Here is a 15,103-nt window from a genome sequence, read left to right as displayed (position 1 = left end):
AATATCACATAAAAACTTAAAAAAATAAAATCAGAAATGTAGACGTGTAAGAGAATAAAAGTGTAACATTGAACAGTAAGTTACGTAGAACGCCCCTGCCGTTCCCGGTCGCTGCTGGTTCTTGTCCACCGTGGCTTTTGACGTTTCGTTTTCTGCGTTTTGTCTTATTTTTTCTTTTCTTGATTGGGTTTTCCTTCGGCAGAAACATCATGTTGTGAGGCTGTTGAAGAATTGTGGGGGAGGGGGTATTTGGAAGGTCGGGGATCGGCCTCAGGTCCCTGTGCCTTGTGAGTTAAACACAGGCGAAATATTCCTTTAATGGGGCAAATAGATGACGGATGACAGGAACGCTCCAAGATCTTCCCAGAAGCCTTTGCCTGGCCAAGCGGCTCATGTTAGAAACATCCGTGTAATGGACAGGAAATCCGAACACCCTGGGGCGAGGAGGCAGAAGAGGACGGTCAGCAGGGAATCCATACAGAACAATCACACCAAATACCCCATTTACCTCTGGCAACGCAACGTACCCTCCATGCACCCACAACCACAATTGGTGAATATGTACAAGACCAAGGTCTGAGCTTGTCTAGTCGCCCGTTTCCCCTGCTGTAAAGACTCGAACCTATGCCTAACCCATGCATGTTTACATCCCCTCACTGTCTTACCCTCTACCACTTCTGCTGGGAGGCCACTTATCAACCACCTTCTATGGACAGATTTAATCAGATCCATTGGATGTGAGGCCGTGTATTAACTTTCCCTTTAGGACGTACCGGTACGTCCTTAAAACCTGTGACAAAAAGCCCATTGGGACAAAACAACATGTCCTGACGTCCACTACACGGGAGATCAGGCGGTCTGTTGACTGACCGGACTCTCCTCTGCCGGCAGTAATTGTTGTCTTCCTGCCAACCGACTGTGTGTAACTGCGCTGGCCGCCACGTCCCCTTCTGGCAGGTGTCAGTGCTGACATCTAACCGGAAGTACACTCGAGGGCAGGATAGCCTCGGCAGAGTCTTTCTAGACTGCTGGCTGATTGCACGTATTGCAATGGAGCCCTGCCTGCAGCATAGATCAGGAGGGGGAGAAATGGGGAAAAATTACATTTATTGGGAGCACAGTGATGTCTCCATGACATCGCTGGCATCAAAAATGATCCCGAGCCGTACTGTGTACTGCACTGGGAGAAAAAAAAAAAGAAAATAGTAAAAAAAATTCCCCTTAGCCCTTCCACTCTTATTAAAAAAACATTTATTTTTTTTTTTCTCTCTATGTAATTGTTTTTTGTATTTTCGTCTTCGTAGAATGTATTTGTATACCGACTTAATAAAAAAAACAAAAACAACAATCACTACCCCCAAACGTCCTAAGCCAACAGCGTTAAACAATATGTTATATGAGGTAATATGTAAAGCATGGATGTGGCCCTCTGGCCATACATAAAAAATACGTATGTGGGGCATGACTAATTAGGAGGTTGCTGAACATAAATAATTTGTGCCGGTTCATCATATATGGAAAAGGGTATTGCGGTTTAACCAACAGAGGGTATAATGACAAAAAAAGCTGGTACTTTTGTCTATGAAAACCCCCCGAGAGTCTGAAGGTCAGAGGCTGGGTAACCAGAGGGGCTGGCGGCTGGATACCGTAAGGTTCTCACCTCTCCATCTCCGTGCACCAGAGGATGTCCTCCTTCTCGTTCATGTAGACCGGGAAGTGCTGGTCTTTGCCCTGCTTGATGGAGTTCGACCTAGTGGTGATGGTGCGGACTTTGCCGAACTAAAGAAGAGACACGGCGGTTACATGACGGCAGAAAGCTGTGCTTCTACAAAGAATGAACTCCTTCTGGGCTATACATTGAGTGCATGCAGGGCTCTGTCCACCCCACTCCTCGTCTGGTACCAAAAGGCTTTGCCGGCTGCGTGTTATTAACGTGTCACTCACCTTTGCTATTCTTCCATGTTCCAGGCAGTCCTGCAAATCCAGCTTATCGTTTACAGTGGATACGAGAGGCCTGGAGACACAAGGAAGGAAATCTGAGACCCACATTGGCGTGAAATTCTGTTCTTAAACTGATCTGCACATGCGCAGAGACATGAGGGAGAAACAATCCCCCCGCACCCTCACACAATGTCTTCTGCAATGCGGAATTTATTAAACCTGCACGTTACTTCTGAGATTTTGGGTGCAAATGTATAGAACGCATTATCTCATCAATTTCCCTTCCTTAAATTCTATTAGCAATTATCAGCAACAGGGGAGAGATAACTTAATGGGATTTTTCTTGACAATTTGAGGAAAACCAGTGAATTTTAAAAATCTGCAAATTTTGACTTTAATGAGTAAGGGGTAATGTATAGCAGGCACCAAACCCCCCCACACCATTTTTACTATATTCTGGGTCATTCACATTCTCTAAAATGCCTCCTGCCGTTGGGGGTCACAGTTCTTGGGCGGTCTCTCTCTCTGGAACGGACCCCCGCAGACAGGAGGAGTTTGTCGGGAGACTCCTTATAATCTAAGAGTCGTGTTTTTCTCTTTCGTCGGATACAGCAGCCTTCAGAAAAGAGAGGAGACTGACTGCCGACCTCTCTAGGGCATCACACATTTCGTGGACATCCAGAATCCTCTAGAAGAAGCCAGTGGGTTCTCCAGACCCGTTTCATTCCCTGTCACTGCAAATTCCAACTACTCCACACACACCACAGCCTTCCTCACCATGCGCTCACCAACCTGTTCATACCAGGAAGGTTACCCCAGAAGTAACGGGCTCTGTGGGCGGCCGACACTTCCCTGGCATCGATCATCACCGGGTTTGACTGGAAACCAATGAAGAAACATTAAGCTACAAACAGATCATTCAGTCTCTTTATTCTATATGTTGAGACCAAGTCCATTCAAAGTTACAAATTAATTCGAGGAAATAAAAAGACTGTGCAGGGACAGCCGCATCAGACCTTGGCACATATGGGGCATCAGAGAGCAAGTGGGGAGCCCAATCTCTAAAGCTATATAAACCATCACCCTTGAACTATGAGAATTTCACATACCTCTAGAAAGCGGGATATATCCCTTTTGTCGCTAACTCCCATGGCTACTACATTCTCGAAGAGCCAGAAGAACGGCCGGTTGTCACCCTCCTTGGGTCGAGCTTCATGGAGCAAGCGGTAGAACTCAAAGAAAAGACGCCCGGTGCCCTCTGCGGGTGGAAGGAGATTCTGTCACTCGATGGAATTCCAAACGTTCTGTGCTATAAAGTATCTCTGACGAGCAGCACGCGTACAGCCGAGACCAGCAAATACAATCGCTAGATCGAAAATCCCCCACCTTAGGGTCACATCTATAAAACTCTCCATGGCGTGATTAGTTGAATTAGTCAAGGTTAAAAAAATATACATTGAGTTCAAGCTTTTTTAAGTATGCTTTATTTAACCCCTTTGTTACCGTACGAATGTACAGGTACCTCCACAAAAGGTGTGTCAGAACTACCCTTCAGACGTACCTGTATGTCATGCACTTTTCACAGTGCAAGGACAGCCTAGACTCCACCTGTCAGCAGAAGCCAGCGTCGCTAGCTTCCTGCCAACTGATCGTCTGTACCAGCGCTCGGTGCAAGCGCCAGTACACCGTTACATAAGGAATGCCCGATCGCACTGCTGACACCTACAGGAAGGTCACTGGAAAGACTCTGCAAAGTCTGTCTAGACCCTGCTGGGATCTCAGATTGCTCCACTTATTGGCTGAGAAAATACATTGCGATCAGCAACGCAAGTCAATGGAGCCTTGCTTGCTGATCACAGTGTAATCAGCAGAAGTGAAGTGTTTTTTTGATGAAATATAGATAAAAATGAAACATAAAATAAAAAAATAATACAGTGAGCTCAGTGATGTCATTGTGACATCACTGTAATTCATAAGATGCACAAGAGAACCCCAATAATAAAAAAGAAAAAGCCCTGATAACCCGTTGTCCTAGCATTACATGTAAACTTACACCCCCCCTTCTACTACCCCCAAAACCCCATAGGATATTATGTAAGGGATGTGGCCCTTTACAACATAAAAATATGTATGTGGGGTATGTCTATGTTCAACAGGGGCACCTACTGAGTATAAGAAATTCTAAAAAAAAGAAAACATTTCTTTGTTATTTTAGTAGGTTTTTTTTACATACTAGAATTCACAATTGGGTTTTTTTGCGTATTTGCCTGCTTTCAAATGAAAGCCTTATTTTTTCTGAAAAATAACAATGGGTAATTTGTGTGGGTTCATCAAACACCTGAGAATCTGAATTAAACCCACACATGGTAAAAATGGCAAAAAAACATACGGTGCATAGGGTACTAAAAAGATGTTCTGGGCACACACAGGGTCATGTGAAACCACATACCGAACAGACCTTTCCGAGCGGGGTTCACGATGGAGAGGTCATTACAAGGGCTTCCCCCAATCACCAGGTCAAAGGGGCCCCATTCCTGAATCTGTGTGGAGAGGGCAGAAAACAAAACGAAATCAGCAGAAGGTCTCGGGCACATTGGCAGATTCAGATTGGCGTCATTCAGCGTCATGTGACCTAACGAGCCATGTACTCACATGCTTGTGAGTGATGTTGCGAACGTCTCCCACATACATAATCCTGCCCTGGTGTCGCACCATTCCCACAGTGATGGAGTCTTCACACACCTCGGAGGCAATGTAACGATCTATTTGGATCCCGAGATCCTTTAGCACCAATAGACCTACCCGAGGGAGAAGACAATTTATGTGATAAGGGAGCGGTTGGCAAACGCATCGACAGGTTCCGCAGGTGGAACGCGCTCTAAAGAACGTACCTGTTGCAATGCCATCAAACAGAGACAGTACTCGGATAGGCTTCCGCTTGTCGGCTGTGACAGGCGGATAAAGCTTTGGTGGGTCCTGAGGAAGCAAATGAACAGGTCAGGAGAGCGCCTCACCGTTTCTCCAAAGCTCCGATGTGCTCCATGAGGGACTTCTCTATCCATTATACAGACACATCCTAACTATACCTTATCCCCAGATCTGCATTTTAAGGCGTAAGGTATACATCCCTCCGAGCTGCTGACTTTTACTGCCCATTGAACCCCCCCCCCAACTGTCAGTTACATTTTAGTCTAATATATATGTCCGGCTCAGTGCTAAAACTCCAAGGTGAAGGCCACGTACAAACTCCTGGTCATGGTTATTGGCGAAGAAGAGCTGAAGGCGAGAGGGCCAGTCATCCCTCCTTTTGAGTAGCCCGTAGATTCCTTTGTGGCCACACATGTAGCAGTTCCAGGGGTCCTCTTTAATGGCTGCTTGAGCTGCTCCTGGACCCACCAGCAAGTCCACGCATTCCACGCAGAAACACCTGGAAAGGGAGCAGAGAGCTCATTCAAATCCAGCCTCCCATCACACCAGCCCCGGCCCAAATTAACCAACTCATTAACGGGCTGTGTGTAGAAGCGTCACAAACTCCACTCCCTGCCCCAGCAGATGTTTTCTGGGTGGTCGGGAACATGAATGCATCGGCGCGGTACGGAAGCACATGTCACCACAGCCTAACAACAAGGGGCAACGGTTACCGAGCGGTTCAACGGCGCATCCACGCTCCAACTCTACCCTTATCACAAAACATAACACTTCACAGAAATGGCTAAAAAAGTTTGTAATTAATTTATTAGGAGGGAGACGTGCTCCTGGAAAATATACATTATCGATAATGGCCACAGCTGAACGGCTTCACACAATGGCACCCGCAGAGAGGTGCCGACCCCGACAACCCAGCAGAAGCTGTGCACCCTCCGCCAACATGTCACACGTCTGTAAAATGCAAGCTCTCTGGTACAGCAGCCATCTCATGCGCCATCTGAATTGGTGCAAAAGGCATTCATTGAATCATTCTCACCTGCAGCAGTTATTATTGCCACACATCAGCACCTCGCGCCCGCCGCAGCATATGGTGCAGTAGGACTGGTATCCGTCGTCATCGTACTGATACGCGCACTCCAGGAAGCAGTTCTGCCGGAAGACAGAGAGGGTGTCAGGAGACTTTACAGGTAAATTACCTGCCCCTTCCCTCCCCGGTCACCTGATACGACACGTACCATTTTATAGGGAAACCTCTGACAAAGCGACATATAAAAAGACAGGATCTGACGGCAAGTGAGCCCATCCAGTCTGTTCATTACCACAGCCTGACCCCGGGGCAGTGACCCCCCCACAGCCTGACCCCGAGCAGTGACCCCCCACACACAGCCTGACCCCGGGCAGTGACCACCCCACAGCCTGACCCTGAGCAGTGACCCCCCCACACACAGCCTGATACCAAGCAGTGACCCCGGTGAACATACCTTGCAACTTTGGCACATGCCCCCAATAAACAGGGGATGTTCCAGGGTGACATTCAAACTGCCGCAGGAAATGCAGATATCTGAGGGGAGACAGAGGATAAATAGGGGTGTAAAATAACCAGCGTCCGGTGATCAGACGTCCTCCGTCACAGGGGGGTTCCCGTCCGTACCCGTGTTCTGTGAGGAACCGCTGATATCCTGGGTTCCCAATAGAGCCGGTCAGGAGCCCACCACGGAGCAGCTTCTCCAATGGCGACACGATGTTACATTAGAGGCAGCGCTCGCAACCTTAACAACCTTTTTTACAAACACAACACGTGTCGCATTGCATGACGCCCCAGGCCCGTGTTTACCAGGCTGCGTCCTCGTGCGGACAGACACGGATTGCCAACGTTTCTACGGGGTAACTCACCTTCAATGTTTCTGCATTTCTGCCTCACGTCGTAGACCAGTCTCTCTGCAAACACAGGGTAAGCGTTAGGGGGAGATCCGCCATCGCACGGTCATACAACGCCGGGGCTTCGGCTGCTCGCAGCAAACGCTAAAGGGCCCTAACTGTGGCTCTACAATAAACCAAACAAACCCCAGAAACTGACACTCATATCTCCCGGGATCCTCATAGCGTTACCCCCCCGTGACGTACCTCGGGTGCGCTCATCGATGATCTCCTTGACCTTAGGTTTCTCTGTGCTTTTGCGGGGTTTCTTGGCCGGAGGGGGTGGGGTGTAGGCGGCGGCTTCAGGCTCCACCCACATTTCTGGGTAAACTTCTTTGTACGGGTTTCGTTCCTCTGAGAAAAAACAAGACGCTTTGGGCACAAAATTCAAATTACCCCACTAGTGACTTCCGTGCATGCGCCTTGCCACGGCAGGGACCACTGAGACGCTGCCCCCTGCTGGTGCCACATGGTACAATCTCAGTTCAGGGACTGGCGAGAGCGAGGGGGCAAATTATACACCGATCGAAACGTACACAGCTTCCTTAAAGCGCAGCTCAGAATGTATCGTCGCAGATATGGCAATGTGAAGGTTAATTATTATTATTATTATTATCCTTTATTTATATAGTGCCAACAGTTTACGCAGCGCTTAATACAATACATAAATTCAAGGCATATGACAAGACAAGAATTGACAGACTAAGACAAACCGATACATTTGGTGGAGAGAGCCCTGCTCGCAAGCTTACAATCTAGAGGGAAATGGGGTGACAAACATAAGGCATAGAGAAAGGGTGAGAGGTATTGTGGGGGTTGTATCGATGACAAGGAAGTTCTAGCAGCTAAGATGGCGCGGCTTCTCTGAAGAAGTGGGTTTTTAGATGTTTCTTGAATGTTGGGAGGGAGGGAGAATGCTGAAGGTTCCTTGGGAGAAGATTCCAGAGATATGGGGCAGCTCGAGTGAAATCTTGTAGACGGGAAAAGGAAGAGGTGATGAGTGAGGAGGAGAGCCTTAGCCCATGGGAGGAACGTAGGGATCGAGTAGGAGAGTATTTGCTAATGAGGTCAGAAATGTACGGAGGAGCAGTATTATGGATGGCCTTATATGTCAGTACCAGGATCTTAAATTTAATTCTAAAGGTAATTGGGAGCCAGTGGAGGGTTTCACAGAGGGGGGAAGCAGAAGAGGAGCGACGTGCAAGGAAGATGAGCCTAGCAGCCGCATTAAGGATAGACTGTAGAGGAGAGAGTCGAGACAGTGGAGTGCCAACCAGAAGAGTGTTGCAGTAGTCAAGACGGGAAATGATAAGGGAATGAACGAGTGTTTTTGTGGATTCTTGGGTGAGGAATGGGCGGATACGAGAGATGTTTTTTAGGTGCAAGCGGCAGGATTTGGCGAGGGACTGAATGTGAGGGATGAAGGAGAGGTTTGAGTCAAGGATGACCCCAAGGCATCGGGCCTGGTTAGTAGGAGAGATAGTCGTGTTGTTAATGGTGATAGAGAATTCAGGTAGTGGAGTGGAGATGGAGGGAGGGAAGATAATGAGTTCAGTTTTAGAAAGATTAAGTTTCAGGTAGTGTTGTGACATCCATGAAGAAATAGCAGACAAGCAATTGGTAATACGGGACAGGAGAGATGGAGAGAGATCAGGAGAAGACAGGTAGATTTGGGTATCATCTGCATATAGGTGATACTGGAGGCCAAATGAGTTGATTAGTTTGCCAAGAGAGGAAGTATAAAGAGAGAACAGCAGAGGGCCAAGGACTGAACCTTGGGGGACACCAACCGAAAGTGGAAGGGGTGATGATGTCTTGCCAGAGAAGTTGACAGAGAAGGAACGGTTAGACAGATATGAGGAGATCCAGGAGAGAGCTGTATCTCGAATGCCTATAGAAGTAAGTGAGTGTAGAAGAAGGTGGTGATCAACAGTATCGAAAGCAGCAGAGAGATCCAGTAGAATTAGAATAGAGAAGTGACCTTTTGCTTTGGCAGAGAGCAAGTCATTGGAGACTTTTGTTAGAGCTGTTTCAGTAGAGTGAAGGGGTTTGAAACCAGACTATAGAGGGTCAAGGAGGGAATTAGAGGAGAGGAAGTTAATGAGGCGGTTGTACACAATCCGTTCAAGCAGCTTAGAGATAAAAGGAAGCAGAGAGATAGGGCGGTAGTTAGTCAAACAGACGGGATCTGAGGAAGGATTCTTTAGAATTGGTGTGATTAGCGCATGCTTGAAGGCAGATGGTACAGTTCCAGATGATAGAGAAAGATTAAATAGGTGGGTAAGTGATGTACCAAGGGATGGATATAGAGACTTTGTGAGGTGTGAAGGGATGGGGTCAAGGGGACAGGTTGTTGGGTGAGAGGAAGAAAGAAGAGTGGCTATCTCTTCTTTGGTTGTAGGGGAAAAGGCAGTTAGTATAGTAGGAGTAGAGAGGGTGGTGGTGAGTGGTGTAGGAGGGAGTTGTAAGGAAGAGAGGTCTTTTCTAATAGTCTCGATCTTCTCTTTGAAGTGGGCAGCAAGATCTTGGGCAGTGAGAGAGGTTTGTGGTGTGGGTGTGGAGGGACAGAGAAGGGAGTTGAAAGTAGAAAAAAGGCGTCGTGGGTTGGAAGAAAGAGAGGATATGAGAGTGGAGAAGTAGAGCTGTTTGGTGAGAGAGAGGGCAGAGTTGTAGGTGTGGAGCATGAATTTATAGTGATTAAAGTCTTCGCTGGATTTGGATTTTCTGAAGTAACGCTCAGCCGTGCGGCAGCACTTCTGAAGAAACCGTGTGGTTTTGGTATGCCATGGTTGGCGTTTAACTTGTCGAGGTTAACACATTGTTTGCCAAGACGACATACAGAGTATTATTATTATCATTTTATAGAGCGCTGAATAAATGCACACGCAGAACGATTCGACATGGGGCTCTGACATTCCCTTAGCTTACCTTCCGGGGGCTCCAGGCCCTTGGGGCCCGACGGCTGGAATCCCCCCAGCGCCCATTCTATCATCTGCTTGTTCTGAATTTCCACGGCTTTCGAAGTGTCCGACTCGTCATTCTCAGGGCATGATGGGAAAACCTTTCTGGCTCTCGTGCTCGCCACCTGCAGGACAGAATGAGGCGTTACACCCACGTCGCACGGGCCGTCGTCAAATAAACACCATTTACTGACCCCTACGCCATAGCGCATTCTGCCCAGAGATTTCCCAGTGAAAGCGCCACACGTGCAAAAATCTCTAACGGCACACGGAAAATGTACGACACCAAAGTCTGCAGCTAAGTCCTCATTCCCAGAGTCCTCCGCCTGGTCAATAACCTCTCTGGGTCCAGTCACCCCGCGAGAGACTTTGTATATTTTCATGTATTTTAGCAGATATAATGCGTAAGACTCGGAGCCCGTCCGGGCGGCGCGGTACCTGCAGGACTTCGTAGATGGCTTTCCTGTACATGGGCTGCTTGTTGTACGTGGCCTGGTGGAACGTGGTAGCAAAAGAACTGAGGGGCATCAGCTTCTCAACACAAACCTGGGGAAAGAACATGTAAACCATGTAACAACTGAGGAGGTGGTAGTTAGGAGGAACAGCCTTCCAGGAGAAGTGGTGAATACAGGGAATGAATCCATGCACATTTTATGTGTATCGTTATGGTAAAACTTACCACTGAAAACTTGCCGTCCCCGAACCACATGACCCATCTGGTTCCTTCTGCTGCGCGGCTCCTTCCTGTCATCCACCAGGACACGATCCGGCCCGGCCACCAAGAGAACCCTCGCAGCTTCCCCCAGACCAGCTCACCGATGCCAAAGCCACGGCCATCCTATGGAGAGGAGGGAACGGGTTCCGATAAACCGAACTCAACAAGAGGACACGCGGACCCCCAGCCCCCGCCATTATTTTATATTCCACATCGTGTTTCATGGCGGCTTCGACCACGAGGGAGAGGGAGCTCTGTCCTCCCAACACGCCAAGGCTAAGAGTAAACTTCCAAAGGCGGAGAGGAGGGAGAGGTGCAAGTTAACATTCATAATCATATTGTACAGCGCTGCGGAGTATGACGGCGATATATAAATAATAATAACACACATTGTACAGCGCTGCGGAGTATGACGGCGATATATAAATAATAATAATAACACACATTGTACAGCGATGGGGAGTATGAGGGCGATATATAAATAATAATAACACACATTGTACAGCGCTGCGGAGTATGACGGCGATATATAAATAATAACACACATTGTACAGCGCTGCGGAGTATGAACGCGATATATAAATAATAATAACACACATTGTACAGCGCTGTGGAGTATGATGGCGATATATAAATAATAACAACACACATTGTACAGCGCTGCGGAGTATGACGGCGATATATAAATAATAATAACACATTGTACAGCGCTGCGGAATGTGATGGCGATATATAAATAATAACACACATTGTACAGCGCTGCGGAGTATGACGGCGATATATAAATAATAACACATTGTACAGCGCTGCGGAGTATGACAGCGATATATAAAAATAATAACACACATTGTACAGCGCTGCGGAGTATGATGGCGATATATAAATAATAACACACATTGTACAGCGCTACGGAGTATGACGGCGATATATAAATAATAATAATAACACACATTGTACAGCGCTGCGGAGTATGACGGCGATATATAAATAATAATAACACACATTGTACTGCGCTGCGGAGTATGATGGCGATATATAAATAATAACAACACACATTGTACAGCGCTGCGGAGTATGACGGTGATATATAAATAATAATAACACATTGTACAGCGCTGCGGAATGTGATGGCGATATATAAATAATAACACACATTGTACAGCGCTGCGGAGTATGACGGCGATATATAAATAATAACAACACATTGTACAGCGCTGCGGAATGTGATGGCGATATATAAATAATAACACACATTGTACAGCGCTGCAGAATGTGATGGCGATATATAAATAATAATAACACACATTGTACAGCGCTGCGGAGTATGACGGCGATATATAAATAATAATAACACACATTGTACAGCGCTGCGGAGTATGACGGCGATATATAAATAATAATAACACACATTGTACAGCGCTGCGGAGTATGACAGCGATATATAAATAATAACAACACACATTGTACAGCGCTGCGGAGTATGACGGTGATATATAAATAATAACACACATTGTACAGCGCTGCAGAATGTGATGGCGATATATAAATAATAATAACACACATTGTACAGCGCTGCGGAGTATGACGGCGATATATAAATAATAATAACACACATTGTACAGCGCTGCGGAGTATGACGGCGATATATAAATAATAATAACACATTGTACAGCGCTGCGGAGTATGACAGCGATATATAAATAATAACACACATTGTACAGCGCTGCAGAATGTGATGGCGATATATAAATAATACTAACACACATTGTACAGCGCTGCGGAGTATGACGGCGATATATAAATAATAACAACACACATTGTACAGCGCTGCGGAGTATGACGGTGATATATAAATAATAACACACATTGTACAGCGCTGCGGAGTATGACGGCGATATATAAATAATAACACACATTGTACAGCGCTGCGGAGTATGACGGCGATATATAAATAATAATAACACACATTGTACAGCGCTGCGGAGTATGACGGCGATATATAAATAATAACAACACATTGTACAGCGCTGCGGAATGTGATGGCGATATATAAATAATAATAACACATTGTACAGCGCTGCGGAGTATGACGGCGATATATAAATAATAATAACACACATTGTACAGCGCTGCAGAATGTGATGGCGATATATAAATAATAATAACACACATTGTACAGCGCTGCGGAGTATGACGGCGATATATAAATAATAATAACACATTGTACAGCGCTGCGGAGTATGACGGCGATATATAAATAATAATAACACACATTGTACAGCGCTGCGGAGTATGACAGCGATATATAAATAATAACACACATTGTACAGCGCTGCAGAATGTGATGGCGATATATAAATAATAACACACATTGTACAGCGCTGCGGAGTATGACGGCGATATATAAATAATAATAACACATTGTACAGCGCTGCGGAGTATGACGGCGATATATAAATAATAATAACACACATTGTACAGCGCTGCGGAGTATGACGGCGATATATAAATAATAATAACACATTGTACAGCGCTGCGGAGTATGACGGCGATATATAAATAATAACAACACATTGTACAGCGCTGCGGAATGTGATGGCGATATATAAATAATAATAACACATTGTACAGCGCTGCGGAGTATGACGGCGATATATAAATAATAATAACACACATTGTACAGCGCTGCAGAATGTGATGGCGATATATAAATAATAATAACACACATTGTACAGCGCTGCGGAGTATGACGGCGATATATAAATAATAATAACACATTGCACAGCGCTGCGGAGTATGACGGCGATATATAAATAATAATAACACACATTGTACAGCGCTGCAGAATGTGATGGCGATATATAAATAATAATAACACACATTGTACAGCGCTGCAGAATGTGATGGCGATATATAAATAATAATAACACACATTGTACAGCGCTGCAGAATGTGATGGCGATATATAAGTCAGTAAGTAATACCGCCGTGCATCTCTGATCAGCTCGGAGGGCAGCAGCATTCTCATCACTTTAGATTGTAAGCTTGATGCCCGGCTCTCCCCGCCGGCGCCGAGACCCTCACCTCATACTCGGCTTCATCATCGGCCGGTTTGGAAGTGTTCTTGTTCACCGCGTCGGCCGCCACGGGCTCAGGGGTGGTGGCTACGGTGGGCGACGCTGGGTCGGTGTGCTGCTGCAAGGTGGGGGGACTCGCCTCTTCTTCCTTCTGGGGCTCCCGGGAGACTGTCTCCTCCATGGCGTTAATCACGGCAACGAGCTGCTGCTTCTTCTCAGCCTGGAGACACGAGAGAGAGAGAGAGAGCGTTAGGACTGTCTAATCACGAGATATAATGTACATAACAGTGACCCCCCCAAGATAAACATCTTTATTATATAAAATACAGCCATTTTCCCCCAAAACAAGAAGCTTCTTGAAGGGAGAGAAACCGTTAAATACATAAAGGGGTTAATAATGGACAGGGTGGAAATAATTATAAAGGAGGAGAAAACAAGAGACCGGAATCTAACACTAGAGGGGCAGAGGCTGAGATGGAACGGAAGAAAGTTTTACTTTACTGAGAGGGGGTGGATAAGTGGAACAGCCTCCCAGCAGAAGTGGTAGAAGGTAATACAGTGAGGGTATTACACTATTGTGTAATACACCCTAAATCCCTCTAGATTGTAAACTCCTGTGCGCAGGGCCCTCCTCACCTGTTGTCTCTGTAAATCAAATTGTTATGTTACATAATACTTGTTACGTCCTGTCCACCCATTGTACAGCGCTACGGAATATGATGGTGTTATATAAAACAAATAGTAATACATTGTACAGCGCTACGGAATTCGGTGGCACTATATTAAAACAATAAATAATAATAACGTAACATCTCATTCGCCCCCCTGAAATGTCAACATTTTTAATTTTAGGATATATTATAGATTTATATAGAATTGGGATATATTATAGATTTATATAGAATTGGGATATATTATAGATTTATATAGAATTGGGATATATTATAGATTTATATAGATTTTGGGATATATTATAGATTTATATTAGGGCTGCAACTAACGATTATTTTAATAATCGATTAGTTGGCCGATTATTTTTTCGATTAATCGATTAATCGGATAAAAAAAAACAATATGCTAATTTTTTGTTTATTTAAAATTTAATGAACTGGATGTTAAAAAACAACTTAAAATTTACATTAACATTCTTATTTTGTTATGATGTAATAAAAAACAATATTTTCAAAGTACAAAAACCCAAACACAATATTTCTGAAACAAAATAACCCCAAACATTCTGAAAAGAGGTGGACTATTACTGTTCAAGAAACTTTGCCCCAGCCCTGGCACTTTGCACCCAGCACTTTGCACCCGGCACTTTGCACCCAGCCCTGGCACTTTGCACCCAGCACTTTGCCCCACCCCTGGCACTTTGCACCCAGCACTTTGCACCCGGCACTTTGCACCCAGCCCTGGCACTTTGCACCCAGCACTTTGCCCCAGCCCTGGCACTTTGCACCCAGCACTTTGCACCCAGCCCTGGCACTTTGCACCCAGCACTTTGCACCCGGCACTTTGCCCCAGCCCTGGCACTTTGCACCCTGGCACTTTGCACCCAGCCCTGG

At 45.8% G+C, this 15,103-nt stretch overlaps 1 protein-coding gene across 2 annotated transcripts in view; it reads right to left on the bottom strand.

Moving 5' to 3' along the window:
- Positions 1-292: 292 nt before the first annotated feature.
- The window catches only part of LOC149282590 (DNA (cytosine-5)-methyltransferase 3A-like), a 38,812-nt gene continuing 24,001 nt past the window's right edge, over positions 293-15,103 (bottom strand). Inside the window, exons 4-20 of one of the 2 annotated variants that reach the window (XM_089497986.1) lie at positions 13,546-13,758; positions 10,426-10,584; positions 10,185-10,292; positions 9,715-9,871; positions 6,994-7,140; positions 6,763-6,807; positions 6,351-6,430; positions 5,906-6,018; positions 5,185-5,368; positions 4,833-4,917; positions 4,594-4,739; positions 4,391-4,481; positions 3,051-3,199; positions 2,734-2,819; positions 1,945-2,014; positions 1,661-1,779; positions 293-434 (exon numbers count right to left, since the gene is read on the bottom strand). In XM_089497986.1, coding sequence (XP_089354112.1) covers positions 293-434; positions 1,661-1,779; positions 1,945-2,014; positions 2,734-2,819; positions 3,051-3,199; positions 4,391-4,481; positions 4,594-4,739; positions 4,833-4,917; positions 5,185-5,368; positions 5,906-6,018; positions 6,351-6,430; positions 6,763-6,807; positions 6,994-7,140; positions 9,715-9,871; positions 10,185-10,292; positions 10,426-10,584; positions 13,546-13,758 — 2,094 coding nt within the window. Of the gene's footprint in view, positions 435-1,660; positions 1,780-1,944; positions 2,037-2,725; positions 2,820-3,050; positions 3,200-4,390; positions 4,482-4,593; positions 4,740-4,832; positions 4,918-5,184; positions 5,369-5,905; positions 6,019-6,350; positions 6,431-6,762; positions 6,808-6,993; positions 7,141-9,714; positions 9,872-10,184; positions 10,293-10,425; positions 10,585-13,545; positions 13,759-15,103 lie in introns of both variants that reach the window. The other variant, XM_089497988.1, reaches the window with a different exon arrangement.

Source organism: Sceloporus occidentalis, unplaced genomic scaffold (assembly GCF_023333645.1).
Source record: "Sceloporus occidentalis isolate IW3139 unplaced genomic scaffold, rSceOcc1.0.p SCAF_111, whole genome shotgun sequence".
NCBI classification, from domain to species: domain Eukaryota; kingdom Metazoa; phylum Chordata; class Lepidosauria; order Squamata; family Phrynosomatidae; genus Sceloporus; species Sceloporus occidentalis.
The sequence above is the reverse complement of the archived record's forward strand: the minus strand, read 5'-3'. Positions and strand labels throughout refer to the sequence as shown.